General features: G+C 50.8%; 1 protein-coding gene across 4 annotated transcripts in view; it reads right to left on the reverse strand.

Moving 5' to 3' along the window:
- The window catches only part of PLXNA2 (plexin A2), a 214,114-nt gene that overhangs the window by 112,659 nt on the left and 83,284 nt on the right, over window positions 1-18,171 (reverse strand). For 3 of the 4 annotated variants that reach the window (XM_059673735.1, XM_059673733.1, XM_059673736.1), the window contains exon 4: window positions 6,448-6,582. The exons of the other annotated variant lie outside the window; for it this stretch is intronic. In XM_059673735.1, coding sequence (XP_059529718.1) covers window positions 6,448-6,582 — 135 coding nt within the window. The remainder of the gene's footprint in view (window positions 1-6,447; window positions 6,583-18,171) is intronic. 4 annotated transcript variants of the gene reach the window in all.

The following is an 18,171-nucleotide window of genomic DNA, read 5'->3' on the forward strand; positions in this document are numbered from 1 at the left end:
AATCCGCAAACTCTGTAATGCTCCCCCAAAGTCCCTGGGGCTCCACTGCAGCCCCTGCCTCCTCACATTCCCTCCTCCCCGCGCTCAGCCAGGCCCCCCGGCCCAGGCAGCAGGCAGGGCTCCTGTTACCAGACTTCCAGGGCCTTGTAAAAATACACCTTGGCACGCTCGGCCTGCGCCCTGGGAAGCCTTATCGCCTGGACTAAACAAATGTGCACAATCAAAATAACCGTCTGAGATGTCAAAATAAATGGTCAGGGGACATCTGGACGCACGGCTCCGTGTGGTTTTCCCTCTCCCTTCTCGGATCTTTACAAGCCTTTCTGGTTTGGAGGTTCAGTGGCGTTGGCCACAGGTAGGAGGCTTGTATCACCATAGGCGCTTGGAAAATGCTTCTTATTTTGGGCCCTAGGTCCCGGTTTATAGTTGTCAGGCCCTCCCCCAAACCAAAGAAACCCAAATTATTTTCTCTTGATGAAGGTGGCTAGAGACTGCAGGCATGACATGGGGGGACTGGTGTGTCCTTCCTTGCCCTACACAGGATCTTCACCCAAGGGGTCGGGGGGGGGGGGGGGTCCTGTGCTATACTTGAGACCTGCAGAGAAGTGGGGGGAGGGCTTCCCATCTTTGCAAAAAATTTTTGTTTCTAATAGCACCGAGTCAGTTCTCCGTGCCGCTACTCTCTTAAATGACTCAAAGCGTTGTGGTTAAAAAGTCAGTCTCCCGTGATCCGTGCGGGTAAGTTTCCTACCATCCATTGCCCTGCGTGCCAGGCAGACCACCAAGGAGGACCACCTTCTGAGTGGGCGGGTGCCACACCGCCACGGCAGCTCTCACGCTCTGCGGCTCCGTGACCCCGGGAGACAGGAACCCACGGATTCCTCTTCCCCGAGCCTCGTTGCTCAAAGCGTGCCCACGGGCCACACACATCAGAATCACCTGGGTGACTGCTGGAGCGAGGTGAGGCAGGGGGAAAAGGGAACCGTGGGATTTCTACGGCTAGGCCACAAAGAGGCAAGAAAGTGTCTCTTTACTCTGGCAGCCCTGAGCTGCCGTCAGCCGTCAGCTGCTCCGGAAGGCTGACGATCCTGAGGCCACCAGGCTGTGAGGAAGTCCAAGGCACGCTGGCCGCCAGTCCCAGCTGATCCCAGCCTCGGAGAAGAGGAGCTTCCAGAGGATTCTAGTCCCTAGTCCTTCTAGTCCCCCCACGCCATTCAAGCTGTAGAGAAAAAAAAAACACTCTTTTGGGAGCACCTTGTCTGAATTCCTGGCTTACACAGTTGGTGTTTAACAACGGGTTGTTTTGCCCCTAAATTCTGAAAGTGTTTGGTTATGTAGCAATAAATGCCCAGAACGGTGTGCCAACCACACAGCTATCAGGGCGTGCAGAACTGGGTCTGAGTGTCCACGGCCTGGAGAAAGGCTGGCCATCTTTTGCAACGAGCTTGAGACTTAGTTTACTTCCTGAAGAGTCCAGAATGAAAAGCCCACGGGCAGCCCTTTTCTGGCCAAGTATCCACACAGGCAGCCAGACCGGGCCCTGGCGGTGGGGGATGACCAGGGCTCAGGACCCCTCCCTTCTCTCCACAGATGCTGCAACACCGGCCGCTGGGCCTCACACACGGGCCCGGGGCTGCCTCTGCCTGTATCAAGGGGAGCAGGACTGTTTAGTCTGCTGGGCACATTCCTGAATTTTTCAAATAAATAGGAGATTATGAGCAACTCAGCCTGATGCTGTCATTCGGCCAGGCCAGGGGCTTCTGAGGGGTCCCTAGGGAGGGGCCTGCAGGCATGGCAGGTTAGAGATGTTTGATGAGACTGGGAACTGCTTCTAGCCCTCTCAGCGGTCCCAGAGAACTTCTACTACCAATAACAACAGCAATGATAATAATCACTACCGCTGTTTGAAAGCACTGATGATGTGTCAGGCACAGGGCTAGATTATTTATGTATATTCTCTCAATCCTCACAATAGTTGCCATTCATAGGCCCATTATACAGATGAAGAGACTGAGATTTAGTGCAGTAAAATAACTTTCTCAAAGCCACACGCCTAGTAAGTGGCCATAGGTTGAGTGAAGAGCAGTCTGACTCCCGTGCTCCAGCTCTTAACCACTGGGTTATGCTGCCTCTCCAAGCCTTGAAATAGACGGCAGCATCCCATGCCCTCCCCTCCCAGCGCCCCCCCGCCCCCCCCCCCCCGCCCCCCGCCAGCCTTTCTGCTGTTCCCAAGGCCCTTTCCAGCCTGCATACAGCCATTCTCCACTGCGACTCCCTTTTTCCATTTCACCCTTCGCTGGATCATTTTATGCCTCTATTCCCTCTGCTAATTCAAACTAATTAAAGTATAAAATAGAATAATTGCTTCCATCCCCATACTCTTTTTCTATCCACCCAGAGTAGAGTTAGGTTCCCTTTCTAGGAGTGGCCAGCCTGAGAAGTTGGGTGGAAACTGGGGCTATCGAGTTTCTTTTCATCTCGTCGCTTGGTTTTCCACTTGGCTCGCAGCCTGATTTTCCCCGGACTTGCTGTCTGACTTCCATTAGACTCTGAAGATATGGGAGTGACTTGTATTCCCTCCCACAACATCTGTCTACTCACTGTTGAGGAAACTGGGTGGACTTTCTAGGGAAGAGCCAGGCATGTTACCAGTGGAGAGCCTGGGCAAATAACAGGATTGGGGAACAGGTTCCCCCAACCCCCCCTGGGTCTGGCTGGCTTCAGACATATTAACAGCATATTAACGCAACTCGTTAGGCAGCGGCACTAATGACCCAACACTTCTGATTAGTCCTATTCCATTTTTTAATTACATTTAATCAACACATACAGAGAGAGAGAGAGAGAGAGAGAGCGAGAGAGAAAGAGAGAGAGAGAGAGAATGAATGAATGAGTTATATTGAATTTTTTTAGCTCTGTGGAAAATGAAAGCCTCTATAGGTGGACCTTAAGACTTGAGACTTCATTCTACTCTCACATGGTGTCCTGAATACAATAGGGTGCCATGTTCGCGGCTGGGGAGGGGAACAGAGAGGGCAGAGCTGGGAGGACAAGGCGAAGACAGGGGTGAGAGTAGGCTGCCTGGAGATTTATCATAAAGTGAGGTGACGCGAAGGCCCATTCCCATGATGTCTTGTAAGGTTTCAGGTCTTCCAGAGAACGCCAAAGCCTTAAGCCACTGCCTCAAAATAGAGACACACTTATCCACAACCACCAGCATTGCTCCCTCTCTGCAGCGTTCCCCTTCAGGGAAGAAGTCCGTATGAATACACACGGCCTCGTGAACTTCGAAGCCAGCCTACTGTGCTTTGGTGTTGTCCTCTGGAGAGAAGAGTCCCGGTGCCAAGACCTTAGATAAGCCCCTTTAAGATCTGAGAGAGACTGGAGACTAGGATTGATTCTCTCCATCTTTATAGGTGAGGAAACGGAGTCTCTCTGCAAAGTTAAGGGGCCAGGCCACCCAGCTTGTTAGAAATGGGACCTGGACTAGAACACAGGCCTCCTGATCAGCCTGGGGCCTCCTGGGTGTGCCACCTGCCATTCACTTCCTTCTAATCACACTCATTGTCACCACCCTCCTGAGTCATGGAATCAGAAAGCCTGAAGGCTGGAAGGGGCCACATAAAATCCTCACATCGACTATTTGTGTGGTGCTTGAGGCACTGGAAACCAGATTCCCATCTGTGGTCTCCACTGAGCCTCCTGTTGACCCAAGACACATTAAGGCGAATTGACTTATAAAAGGCCGCCCAGCTAGAAAATGTTGAGATTGGATCCAAATTGGAGCTTTGGACTTCAGAGACAACCCTATTATCGGATGCCACTCCTTTATTTTACAAGGGAGGTAACTGGAGCGGTGTGAGGGCCATACTTCCGGTTATAGTGAACGCTGGGCTAGAACCCAAGTCATCTGACCGCATTTTCATTGGTTGTTCTGTTGACATACATTAAAGAGTTTCCTTTAGGAGGTCCGAGCTGTCTGTCTGTGAACACTCTGTGCTCATAGCTGCTCAGACTCAGACAGATGGGCTTCCTGAGCTGTTCTTGGCCCTCATCCCTGGCCCCAGCCCCTGGTGAAATCACCTGGCTACCTATTTCTACATGATTTACAGCTCCCCGGGCAACAGGCCTCAGATCTCCACCACAAATCCCCCTTAGACTCTGCCTGCTGCTCATAGCTCCACCTGGTATATGTCACCTACCAGAGACAGCCCCATGGCACTCAATCCAAACTATTCCTATATCTTTTCAGCGTGACTGGCGACTACTGAGCCCCTCTGTCTGATGCAGCTGAGGCAGAAGGACAGGACATTTAGAAATAAGTGACATCGACACTTGGTTTAGCCAGAACTGATGCTCTCAAAGGTGACGCAAGAGACGGCCTCAAGAGGCCCTTATATTCTCTAACGGCCACTCATCAGCCTCCATCCCTGGCCTAGGTGTCTTTGGCCACATTTCAAATGCAATTTCAGAAAGCATCCTATTTGAGAAACAGATATGCACCCGAAAAATGGATGCTTTGACTAAGGTCTCACTGGTCACTTCTATGTGCTGTTTCTGTTTTTCCACTTCAGTGGGCTCAGAGCTTTTACCCAAGGAACTGCTTTTACCCAGGGTTACCCACTGGTCCTCAGCCATACATAATGCCTTTTGCAAATATCATGTATAATGGGGGTCTATTTGATCCCTCGGACCATCCTTTCACCCACCCATGCAGACTGCCATCTATCCATCCCTCCCTCTATCTGTCCATTTTCTTGTAGAAAGTGTCTGGAATGATGTTCACCAAATGTTAACAAGGTGGTACATTTTGGGTAGTGGGTTTGGGGACTGGTTGTTATCTTGTTTTCCATACGTATTGTTGAAATTTGTATAATGAGCACCTACCATTTTTTTTTAAAGAAATAACCCTTGGTTTATAAGAAAAAAAATAGGAAGAAAACGCAGAGTATTTATAGATTTGAACCTGATGTTATAGATTTCTGGGTAAGTGTCTCTCCCTCGTTAGACTGTAAGCAACTTCAGGGTAGCGACTGAGCCCCGTTCCTTTTGATATTTTCCCTGTACATTGTTCCCAATAAATATATTTCAAGTAATGGTTTTTCAGGGCTCACCAACTGTTTTATTGGACCGATAGGTCAGTGTTTACTTCCAAGACTGTCTTTCCCACTGAAGGTCAGGCAGAGCCTCCTCCAGCTCCACCAGGTTCCCATCTGGACCTGTTTATGCCTCAACTGCAGGGGCCACATGAAAGGAGGTAAGAAGACAGGTGGGTTCAAGAGGATCTGGATGCAATTTGCATGTCATTAGCATATGATTTGTGCCGTCTATTCTCCAGAAGTAATTTTCAAGTTAGAGCTGCATCACTGCTCCACCTCATGCTGTCATGTGCCCATTCGCCTCTTCGTTCTTCCCTCCACTCATCCATCATCTCCGGAGTCAGAATTCTCACATTCAGAGAGAAAGGAGGGAAAGAGAACTCTGGGTGACACTGATCCAGGACACCTGGAATCCTGGCAGAGTACTTTGAGAATGACACATAAGCTAGAAGGCACCTTGTGAAAGTTTGCTGGACTTCTAGCCCAGCATCCTTGTCTCGCCTAAGTCATTGTCCTCAGCACCAAGACAGAATCGCAGTCCTTTTTCTCCATCTTTGGCCTTTGTCTTGCTTACCGTGTTCAGGTCAACGTCAAGACCACCAATGCTGCTGAACAACTGCTGACCCACTTATTGAATGAATGGATAAAACCAGCCTTTCCTAAGGACTTTGCTTTCTGCATCTCCATTGATTTGGAGAACCCCCCATCTTGCCCTTCACCATGGCTCTCCTTACATTTGCCTTCTCGCTGCTCACACATATTCAGAGCAGATCCAATCCTGGGAAATAATGCTCTAGCCCAGAGGGTGGGGAACCTGGTCAGCGGTTGCCCAGCAGAGGGTAGAATTCTATTTCTCATGCAGAGCTTCAGCTTCTCAGTGCTGGCCAATTTCTACCCTGCCTCATCTAAGGCGCAGGCCAAGGTTTTTATCTCCTGGGGGGAGGCCCTCTCTTGGGTCTGTCTCTCCCAGGATTGGGCCCAGCCCCGGAGGCCCGGATTATTTACACCTCTCTGGCTCCCTCAAGCAGCAGACTCTGTGGGCCCGGGAGCAGTAAATCTACCTCCTAATCACACCAAGCTGCTCCGCGCAGTCTGGCCCGTTCCTGCGGGGCTGTTCATCACGCTCTGCGACAGGGGCTGTGGCCTAGAGAGAAGCCTGCGGGAAGTGGCTGGCCCCTGATGCTTCTCTCTGGCTCCCTGCAGGAGCCTCCCTGGACTCTGCCTCTCCCAGGCCCCTGAGTAGCAAGCCCAGAGGTCTCCCTTGTTCGATGCAACAGCTTCTGCATAAAGGTCACAGGTTATCAGCTCCTCTGGGCTTCAGAAAGTAGGAGTAGGCGCCAGCACTTACCTGTCTCTCTGACATGACGTACAGGTAGCGCTGATCGGTGGAGAAGGCCATGTCCCGGAGGATGGGGCTCCCGTCTTTGAGCACAGACACCATCTCATACTGAACCCCGCCATGGGGGGGACCATCAGCTCGAATCTGCACAAGAAACAAGGACATCCTCAATATCTGCACTCAGCAGTCTCCTGTGGGTGGGCCTCAGCCTCAGTAGTTTTACAGAAGATAATCACCCCACCCCACCCCACCCCACCATCAGTTGCTCCCCTGACCCAGGCGAGGCTACAGGGAAGACAGAGGCACCCCTTAGCTCAAATAGACCAGTTCCACTAAGACGCATCCTTTCCCACGTGTTCTGAGTGTGCAGAGCCTGGGATTTCTATTGGTGGCTTTATTTGTGTGCGTATCATAAGCCCTTAAGTGTGATTTTGAATATTCCAATGTGGTCATTCTTGTGTGTGTCTTACAGACATTTATAGCACAGGATGATGAGTGTATGTGCAAGTGAGTGTGTGCTTGTGTACACTCATTTGAGTTTGGGGCGAGAGAGTCAACATCTGCACAGGGTTTCTGTCTCAGGCACGTAAGGGAGAAGAGTGGGACAACACACAAACCACCAAAAAGCTGGCCAAGAGGTGCAAGATTTTTGGATCTTAGGAAGGTCTGTCTGCTCCCAAACAGCCCCTGAATGTCTGCAGATCCACTCGGTGAGATCTGGTGAGCCAGGAATCCCAGCTCCGGCTCCCAGAGCCCATCCCAGGGTCATAAGTCAGAAAGGACTTGGACGTCATCTCGTCCAGCGCTTCTCAGTCCTGGCTGCACATAAACATCATCTGGAGAGTTTTAGAAAACATGGATGTCAGGGCTGGGTCCATTCATCAGGATCTCTGTGGGTGGGGCCTGGGCATCCTTTTTGCATTTCAAAGCTTCCCAGGTGAATCTAACGAGCAGCCAGAGTCCAGAAGCACTGATGTAGCCCCGTGGTTCTCAAAGCCTGAGAATCACCAGGGGAGAGGGTTGGTAAATGCTTGGCTGGGCCCATGCCCAGAGTTTCTGATTCGGTGGGAATAAGGCCTGAGAATTTTCATTTCTAATAAATTCCCAGGTGATGTGATGCTGCTGATCTGAGGGTTTGAGAAGCACGAATCTAGTCTAAGCAGTACATGGATACAATACTGAGACTCGGTGGGGAGATGTCCCTAGGTCAGTGATGGCGAACCTATGACACGCAAACTCATTTTTTTTAGTTGATTTTTCTTTGTTAAATGGCATTTAAATATATAAAATAAATATCAAAAATATAAGTCTTTGTTTTACTATGGTTACAAATATCAAAAAATTTCTATATGTGACACGGCACCAGAGTTAAGTTGGGGTTTTTCAAAATGCTGACACGCCGAGCTCAAAAGGTTCGCCACCACTGCCCTAGGTCATCCAAAAGTTGGTGGCCGGGGTCCTTGGTTCGAATGTGTCTCCATCCTAGGTTTCTTGTTCCCAGCAGAGCAGTTGACTGTTGACCAACAATCCTTACCGGTGGCTCATTTCTTTGTCCTCTACTCCTGGAAACCCCTCTAGCTCAAGCCCCATCTCCTCCATGAAGTCTTCCTCAATCTCTTCCCCACACTAACTGCACTTCACTCAGATGCCTTTTTTTCCTACCAGACATTTTGTCCTAGAATTATAATCAATTGATCTGTTCATCGTATATGTACTTGCTAACGTGTATTGGTGACCTATTTAAATTGTTCTCTAATTGCTTCACATGTGCAGATGTCCATTAACATTTCTATTTCTCTTATAACCCTCTAACCCTGAGGACTAGAATGGGGCTGGGGACATAGCTGTTAATGGATAGAAGGGAATGCTTGAAAAATACTTGTTGGAAGGACATGAACTACAAACCAACTGATAAAGTATTATGGACTCTTTAGTGCCAAATCAAAATGAAGTCAAAAGACATTTTCTTTGGAAGATTTTAAGATTAAGCCTTCCTATCCCAATTCCCTTTCTAACCATCTCCTCCCCTCTGCCCCTTTCTCCCACCCCATGGAGAGCTCCTTAGGGGAGGACATGGCTTATTCATCCCAAGGGCTGAGCCTGATGTCACAGGTAACATGTCAGGATGGAAAAGTGGAGGCATTCTCAGTTCCTCCTGGCCGAGTAGGGAGGGTTAAGAGCATTACTTATTGCAGAGTTGGGGAAGTATTCCATTCCTATTTCTCTACCCTCCTGACAATGGCCTACTTGAAGGGCTTGAGCCAGGGCATGGTCTGTACCTGCTGCAATGGAATTGGACTGGAGTGGGCGGGAGGTAGACCATAAGCCCACTGTGAATGGGGAACCGTGTGGCCCTGTATTTCCTAGTGGCAGAAACAGCAGATTCCTGCCTGAGGCCTTGTGCCCAGCCCCAGAGTGAGAACAGTAGAGCAGGGCCTGGAATAGGGGATGTTGTTTCTTCTCATCACTTTGATGGTTGAGATGAAGATGAGGAGGTAGCCTCAATGGAACCAAAGAAATTCTGCTCTTAGCCATTCCTACCCAAGTACCTCCCTTTGTGGGCAAGACTCTCCTGTTTCCCCTAAGCTTCTCCTCTGCCTCTTTTCTGCCTGGCAAGTAGCTTCCTGCTGTTCAAAGCTGTTGCCTTGGCAACTGTCACTAAGCCCCTCCTTCCAGGGAAGGGGCCAGGCACCACTGAATTCATTCTCACAGGATGGAGGAAGACTGGGTCAGTGATGATGCTATGGGGCTGAGGCTACTGCCGTGCACCCTGAGCAAATCTGATGATGGACCCAAGAAGAGTGAAGGGCCAGGGTCTTTATATGGGAAAACACCCCACCATTAAATTGGTTCCCCTTAGCATTCAAAGCAGCATTCTCTCTCAGATGAACAGATACCAAATTTCCATGAGACTCTTCCAGAAGTGGTAGCTTTTAGTCACAAAAGTTCTTGTGCTGTTGCCAAAGGAAGAGGGAAGAGCTAGCTGTCAGGACTCCTGGTTGGCTTGACCTCAGCCTTCTATCTCCATATCATGGGAAGTCCCGGCTCCGTTCTTCCTCTCAAGAGGAAGTGTCCAGTGACTCTCGCCACCCTCCCTGCGACAGCTGCTCCTCTCCTGTGAGATTCCAAGGCTCTGGCTCAGGCCCAGGAACTGCAGAACCTGCCCCCTCCTTCCGGCCTGGCCCAGGATCTCTCTGCCCGGGAGGCCAGTTACCTCTCTGCCAAGCAGAGCAGCCTCCCTCCCCACAAGCCTGGGCACCTGCCTGGACCCCCAGAAAGGCCTGGACACAAAGTCAGAAGGAGGAACACCACATGCCTGGCCCTCCCTCTCTGGTGCCTGGGAATAGATGGTACCCACGGCGAGGCTGAAGCTGGGATTGCGCCAGACACCTTTTCATCACATCCTCTGCAGCATCCCAGTTAGGACCAATCCCAGTCATTCACCTCTTACTGAATCGGAGACCTAAGCAGATTTGTTGTGTTTTGTTTTTTATTCCCATCTGCAACCCCAATCTTTTAATAAACCAGTTAAAGCCAGACTCAAATCTGCATAACACTCAAACGTCAGAGCTAAAACCAAACCAGAACAGAAAATGTTCTTGGAGCTGAACCTGAACTAAGCTATCCTATTGCATTCAGTCTAAATGCCCCGAGAGAAGAGCGGCACTGCCCAGGGAGCCCAGCCCCTCCTCTGACTCTCATTCCATGCGGTCTGCCCCCAGCTTGTGCGACTCTCCCAGAAACCTTCAGGAGGGCAGAGAAGATGGACAGTGGGCCAGGAGGCGGGGGGGGGGGGGGGGGGGTAGATGGCTCGGGGGAGGGTGTCAAAAAAAGGGGGTGGGGCCAGGGACTGGCAGGCAGAAGGCAGGGGAGGCCAACTGGGCCACAGCGGTCTTTCCCTGACCTAATTCCGTTTGCTCCCTCTGCCCACACACCGCAGTGGGCAGAGCATGGGTCTGCGGTTCAGGGTTCCTGGATTTCTGGTCTGGCTCTGTTCTTGCCTGGCCTTGATTTCTGCTTATGGGTATACGTTTAGGTCCGTTACCTTGTCTCTCTGAGCCTCAGTTTCCCCCTCTGAGTAATAGGAAGAAGAAATCTGCTTGGGCCCTGTCAGTGGAGAACCACAGACTGTATGATACTGCTGAGAGACAAGGGCTTTGGAGCACATCTCATCCAAACACTTCCATTCAAAGGACGCAACTAGTATTGGTGGAATGGGGGCTCCATCTGGCTCCCAGCCAGTGTGATGCAGAGGAAGCGCATGGCTGAAGGGGGCTACGGGCTAGGTAGGAGGGTCCTCTGGGCGGGGGGAGGGGGGAGGGTAGGGGTCAAGGTCAGTTGGCCTCCCCTGCCTTCTGCCTGCCAGCCCCTGGCCCCACCTCCTTTTCTGTGACCCCCTGGCCTCCTGGCTCACTTCCCATCTTCTCTGCCCACATTGTTCTGTCTTGGATGGGAAGGGTTGAGTTTCAAAGTTGTCCCCCATCCCTGCCAGACCCAGGGTGATAGTGAGGGGCTGTCAGAGAGTCCCAAACAGAAGAGGGATTTTAAAATCCACCTGGTGGAGTCTATTGTATGGTGGCCCACAAAGTGACAGTTCCATTCAGTTTGAAGCTTGTATCCCCAGGGCCAAGTTTCAATGCCCAGAAGACAACATTAAACTGAATTAGGCCAAGACCACATGGCTAATAAGGGTGGTAGAAGGGGATTCATTTACACACAAACCTTGATTCTCCTAAGAAAGGATAACACTGGGCCACTCTAGCTGTTTATTGCGGCTAAATGTCCAAATTCTCTTCTTGCCCACTCTTCCTCCTTCAGACCCAAGGCCAAAGTGGGACAGTCACCTCTTTCCTGGGAGGCAACAATAAACTCCAAATCTAATTTGGTTGGTGGCTAAAAGTCCATTTCTCAAGGATGGCGTTGGGGCTGTGAAATCCAGGGGAGATTTACTGTCCTTTCCCCAGATGGGAGGGGCCTCTCGGAAATGAGAATGAAATAGTAATCCTATTAGTAGCTTCCCTTTAAATCACAGCAAGGTCTGTGCAGAAATTAATGGCAGCCTCTTTACATGAACATCCAATTCAAATCAGCATATCCAATTAACTAGCTTACCTACAGCCCCCCCCCCCAACTCTTCCTCTTGTACATCAATTTCTTCTCTAGTTAGTCCTAAATTATGGTGCCTTTGCTTGGAATGTGACGCTCTAATATCACTTGATTAGTAGTAGTCATGGTCATAGTCATTTTTTTCAAGATCAGCTGATGAGCAGTAGAATCGGGAATTCTCTTCTTGGGCCTCCCCAGTAGGAAGCAGATGTGTGTGAGAGGGATCCCCACACAGTGGGAGGCACTAGTCCCTGTCTGGAGGGCTGGAATGGAATCCCAACTTTCTCAGTAATTGGCTATGTGACTTCAGGCAACTCGCTTCACTTGTTTGTGAAATGGTCTCCATTGCTGCCAAATGAGAGTGGTAGCGCCTGTCCTGACTAGCTCAGAAGAGATGTCGTGAGAATGAAATGAGTTATTAGCTATGGATTTCAGTATCATCCCATAGGCATTTAGTACATGCCTACGGTGAGCCAGGCCTGTGCTAACCGCTGGGGACACTGTGGGGAAGGATCTTCTTAGGAAGCCCAAGGAACAGGGAAATGGACAATTCTACCCTCTTCACAAACACATGGGAGCCTGGGGAGGACAGCCTGTGGGGCAGGACAGCACCTCGTCTGGAGCCGTGAGGGGAGGCTTCCTGAAGGAGGTGACACCTCAACTGCAAAGCAGAGGCGGAAATGTGAGTTCTTTGCAAAGTTTAAAGCGTGATGTAAATATGAAACAGTTGTCATGTTTGAGCCCAGGCTTCTTGGAAACTTGGGGTTGCAGACCTGACACGCAGTTACTGAGGGCTCAACAATTCCAGCCCTTGTCACCGTTTGCCCTAAAATTCACTTTGGGAGAGGCCTTTGTGACTTGATTGTATCTCTGCCTCAGCACTCTGGGTTGCATGGTATATAAATGCGTGTGTGCATGTGTGTGCATATATGTGGTGCATGTGCATATGTGTGTGCATATGTGTGTGCATGCATGTGCACATTTAGACCTTTAAAGAGGGCAAGGTGGAGAAAGCCCGGTGCTGCCCAGACTGAACTCAGTAGTGAGTTAATGAGCGAGTGTGTCCGCAGCTGTGCATTTAGTGCTGAGAGAAGGGATTCATGCTGAAGTTTATTTCTGTACAGCTTCATGACCCGGATTATTTATAGATGGAAGTCTTTAGTAAGTTCAGTCTCTGAGATTCTTCTTCCCTCTATCCTGCACACACACATACATGCACACACACACACAAGCAGCAGCAACTTCCAGGGCACCGTGGGCTCGCCCGCCGCCCCCCACCCCCCACCCTCTGGAGCTGTGCAAACATTAACTAACCATGCAGAGTCACAGCCAAGCAGGCGAGGCTCCCGGAGGACAGCCGGGCACCTGGCCCTAAATGCTTGGCTAATTGGAGAGGGACAGGGAAGCCTGAAAACTTGGCCAGTGGGTTGCACTGACCCAGGGGAGGAGGGGAAGAGGGAAGACAAGCCCCAGGATCTGCCTGCCCATGAAAAGGAAGGAGGTCACTAAGACGTGCTAAACTTGGAGAATTCTGGCCACCCCTCCCCCGCCCCCCCTCCCCCCCCCCCACACACACACACGCGCGCGCTCCCAACACTGGTCCCTAGAGATTTGGAGAGTTGTCGGTTACTCACTGGGGCTCTGACATTAAAGAATGACATTTCCATGTACAATCACTTCTATGTCTATGCATGTTAGCAATCTGCCCTCAATACTAAACTGCACGTGTGGGGTGCATGGGACTACAGGCTCCTGGACTTCAGAGGGCCAAGCCATGGAGGGCTTTCTTCTGAAACATGGTGCAGGGTCTAAGAGGAAGCACTTCTCTGGACTTCTGCACCTTGGGACGGCCTGAGATTTAAGAGCCTGGCTTGTGACGGGGATAGTGGATGGTGTGAATATTTTATTGAGCACCTACTATGGGTAAAATAAGTGTTCAGGAGTTGGGTTGGAGGTTGGCTGGAGTGGGGAGTGTTGATTTTTTCTTTTCCCTAAATCGTGGAGGGCCCGGCAATCACAGATCCCTGCTGCCCATAGGCCTGAGAAGAGCAGCCTCTGCTTCCCACCTTGCTGAGGTTAGTGGCTCACTGCGCTCCACCAGGGCACCGACGTGCCTATCCCCGGGGCCTCTCCCTTTAGACTCAGGGGAAAAGGACATCAAAACCCAGAAAGCAGCCCTAATCAGTTTAGCTCAGTGGATAGAGCGTCGGCCTGCGGACTGAAAGGTCCCAGGTTCGATTCCGGTCAAGGGCATGTACCTTGGTTGCGGGCACATCCCTAGTGGGAGGCGTGCAGGAGGCAGCTGATCGATGTTTCTCTCTCATCGATGTTTCTAACTCTCTATCCCTCTCCCTTCCTCTCTGTAAAAAAATCAATAAAATATATTTTTAAAAAAACAACAACAACCCAGAAGCAAAAGAATCCAACTCTGGGGACTCCCTGTCACGAAGGGCTTTGAGCTTCAAGGCAGGAAGGGACAGGAGCCTGTGCAGGTGAATGGCATGGGTGGGGCAGTTTCTGAGCACAGGGCTTGGTCTCAGACCAGCCCCACCTTTCAGTGTTGCTCCAACTCAAGACTGTGGGCAGGTCAGGAGGCTCCGGGAACAGGATGAAGCTGCCAGGGGCAGAGGAAGCACTTGATTGTTCTGGGAAACAAATAAGATAAACACAGCCAGGGACAGCCAAGGCATTAAGCAGCCTCAGATGAAATCACATCACGCAGTGGCGAAGCAATAATTCACAGGGAGCGTGCACAGAGCTGGGGGGAGCGTAGAGGGATGGGAGGAGGAATTAATAAAGAATAATGAGCAACTGCTGCCAAACAGAATCTCCGTTGACCCAAAGCTCTAATATGTGGGGCTCCAGGCACTGCACACAGGTTCCCGCCTGGGGACGCCCCGGCTGCTTCAGGATTGAATGAATGATTTAGAACAGTCCTTTAGGGCCCCTGTGGGGGGCGGTGCAGCCTTCCTCACCCAGCTCAGGGACAGGGTGTGGTGAGCATGAGGCACGCTGACACTCAGGTTAACTACCTTGAAAGGCCCCATCACACTGCCAGGGAGGAGCAGGTAAGGGAACCCAGCCCTCCGTGGAACTGGATTTACACAGGCTTTCTTTCTTAAAAAAAAATATTTTTATTGATTTCAGAGAGGAAGGGAGAGGGAGAGAGAGATAGAAACATCTATGATGAGAGAGAATCATTGATCGGCTGCTTCCTGCACGCCCCACACTGGATATTGAGCCTGCGGCCTGGGCATGTGTCCCAACAGGGAATCGAACTGTGACCTCCAAGTTCCTAGGTGGACGCTCAACCACTGAGACACACGGGCTGGGCGACACAGGCTCTCGAACCATTTCTCTCCCTTCATCAATTTAGCTTAAAGGATTTTTTGAACCTCTCCTCTATTGAACATGGCCATCGGTGTGCAAAAGATTGGAGATATTAGCAGGAATAATCTTGAACCCTCTATGGGCCAGGATCCCCATGCCACAGAATAGGAAGTGGGAAGTGTCAGATCACACAGCTGGTCAGGGGTGCAGGGAGGCGCAGAGTGGGTCTGCCTGATTCCAAGGCCTGGACGCTGTCTTTCTTCCGGCCACACGCTGAGGCCTCGGTTTTCCCAACCGGTAAGTCCAACAAGAGGGTGCATCTGATGCCCGTGAGACTCAAAATTACATCCCAAGACTGCTGAGTGCCCCTGGAGCTAAATCCTGGGACACAAAATAGATCCTATAGCTGCCTCCCCCAGGGTGACGAAGACAGGCACCTGTAGTCTGGAAACAGAGCAAAGGCTGGGTGTCTGAGCGGGTTGTCACCCTCTTTAATTAACTCATTCTTCTCCATGGCCTACCATTGTCCTGCATTTTATAATCTGGAACAGTCATCTCTTGCTTGCATTGACATTGAGGATGGCATTGCGGGCTGGGAGGCCGAGAAGGGAGGTCAAGATTGGTGTGCACAGCCATCCTACACTGGGCTGTGCCTGAATGCACGGGGCTCCCTGAGACTTTCAAAGGAAAAATCATTTAAAGGACGCGTGTGGCATGTGTATACCACAGTGCAGCAAACGCGTGGTAACTGGGGAAAAAAAAAAAAAAGCGGAGACCACATCCCTGTCTCTGTATTTCTCTCCCATTGCTCGCGGGCGAGGTCTGAGTCTTTATTGCCTCTTATCTGCGCAACTGCAATAACCTGAGAAATCTGCCTGCCTCCAGCATATTCCTGCTCTAATCTGTCCTCCCAAACACTGCCAGATTAATCTTCTTAAAACACTTATTTGATCCTGCCTTTTCTGTATGCAAAACCCTTACATTTCAGGTGTTTGTCATTTTCTTTCTCTTGCTTATCTCAGGCTCCTAATTTTTTAAAATAATGAACATACACTAAGTTAGGAATATGGAAAAGAGTGAATAGTTGCATGCACACACACACACAGAACACCTTGAATGGCCCCCACTGGTAATTTAGAAAAGTCATGTAGGGGTTAGCTGACAGGGCCATCTCACCATTTTCCAATGATGTCTCCAGGTTTTTGGTCTTGATGCCTGTGCTTGACAATTTATTCTACCTCCCAGATCCTGACTATCCTTCAAGGCCCAATCCAAATGCCACCTCCTCCATGAAGTCTGTCCTGATCCCTCCTTTGAATTCTCATAGCACCTAGCAGTGTCTCTTGGCACAGTCACTGGTAAACACATGCAGTTATCGTGCCTAAGATGGTAAGTTCCCAGAAAGCAGGCACTGTGTTTTATACAGCCTCATATGCCCCACTGCATTTGGCACTACTGTGCATACAGCAGGCCCGCAAGGACACATGCTGATGGAATGAATGAATCCTGCTCTGGGGTCTGGGCAGGAGGGGAACACTAGCCACGGCTCACATATATTTAGCCCCTATGATTGTTAGACCTCATCCTAAGGGTTCTACTATTCCCATGTTATATGTGAGGAAACTGAGGCACAAAGGGGTGAGGTAATTCCTCAAGGTCACACAGCTGGGAGAAGGAAGAAACAGAATCTTATGCCTGTTGGGCCTTCACTTTCCTAGGCCTCTCTTTCCCCATCTCTAGAAAAGAATGGGTGGAGAAAGAAGGAATCTTGCTCTGCCATTGCCCTGCCCCCAAACCAAATCTTCTGGAGCTTGCACTGAAACACACTACACACATTTGCTTCTGTTGAAACGGTCTTTTTGCCTCCCCATTGGACCTATAAGGGCTCTTAGAAGGAAAGCACTAAACACTCAAGGTGCTGTTAGGTAAAGAACTCCAGGGCCACGGAGCTGGAGCTGTGCTAGCTCAAAGGCAGACGGAAAGCAAAGGTTAAGGCAGTGGTTCTCAACCTTCTGGCCCTTTAAATACAGTTCCTTATGTTGTGACCCAACCATAAAATTATTTTCGTTGCTACTTCATCACTGTCATGTTGCTACTGTTATGAATCGTAATGTAAATATCTGATATGCAGGATGGTCTTAGGCGACCCCTGTGAAAGGGTCGTTCGACCGCCAAAGGGGTCGCGACCCACAGGTTGAGAACCGCTGGTAAGGTCACGATGATGGGTTGGGTCAGAGCTGGGGTCTGAGACTCAGAGTCACAGGAAGAGGAATGACTAGAAAGGGGTGAGGCTGGAAAGCCTCCATCCTGAAATCCAGAGCAGCCCACCCAGGGTGGCTCAGGGGCCCCATGTATCTGCTCTGTGGGTCTTTCTGGCAGAGCCCAAGGGCAGAGCAGACAGCTGGGGGAGGGTCTAACTCCTTTCAAAGATTCTGTTTGAATAGCTGTCCCCTTCACACCTTTCCCCATCTCCCCTCCCAGCAGAGGGACTTCAATAATGAGCGGCTCTGTGACAACAGACCCCTAATGAATTCATTGCTATTCTTCTGGGCCCAGATCATTCTCATCAGAGTGGGGTGGTGAGCAAGGGTTGTCTGGTCTGCTGGCTCTGCTCTGCTCCCCGGGACCCTTCCCGGTCACCTTGTTCTCTTTGGCTGGACACCTGCTTCTCCTTGACGCCCGCCCCTCCTGGCACTGACGCCCCCACAGCTGCCGGGCATAGCGCCAGCAGGCAGACCTTGCTGGTGGCTGGGTACAACAGCACAGCAGGTGCGAGGATCTCCTTGGAGAGGGAGCAGGAGGGAAGCAGAGGCCTTGTGAGGGCCAAACTGGTTGCCTTTTCTCTGAGAATATCCAATGGGCTGAACGGTCAGCAAAGTGCAGCCCATTCTCCGCCTCCCACATTCTCCAGACCCTGAGGGCTCCCACTCTCCAGGATGCTGTGCTCCTGGCCCTGGCGCAGCCGCACACCACGGTGCCCAAAGGGTGGCGGCGTTTCTACGCCCCGTGCAATTCTCTGCATGAATGTGAGCAGATGGCGGGGGCCATGGCCACGGGGGCACGCTCCTGGCAATGCTATGGAACACAAAACCTTAGAGAAATCCTCCCTGCAGCTGGGTCACACCTGGTGACGCTGGAAATTAAAGAACACACAGGTCCACCTCTGCAGCTACTTCCCAGATTTTCTGCTCGCTTTCTAGGTCTTCTAGGCCGCACACTTCCATCTTCCCTTCTTATAGGTGCTGACTGTCCCGTCAGGGCTGAGGTCTTACTAGTAACTGGCTGGGGCGGAGGCCA

Source organism: Myotis daubentonii, chromosome 18 (genome assembly GCF_963259705.1).
Source record: "Myotis daubentonii chromosome 18, mMyoDau2.1, whole genome shotgun sequence".
Taxonomy (NCBI): domain Eukaryota; kingdom Metazoa; phylum Chordata; class Mammalia; order Chiroptera; family Vespertilionidae; genus Myotis; species Myotis daubentonii.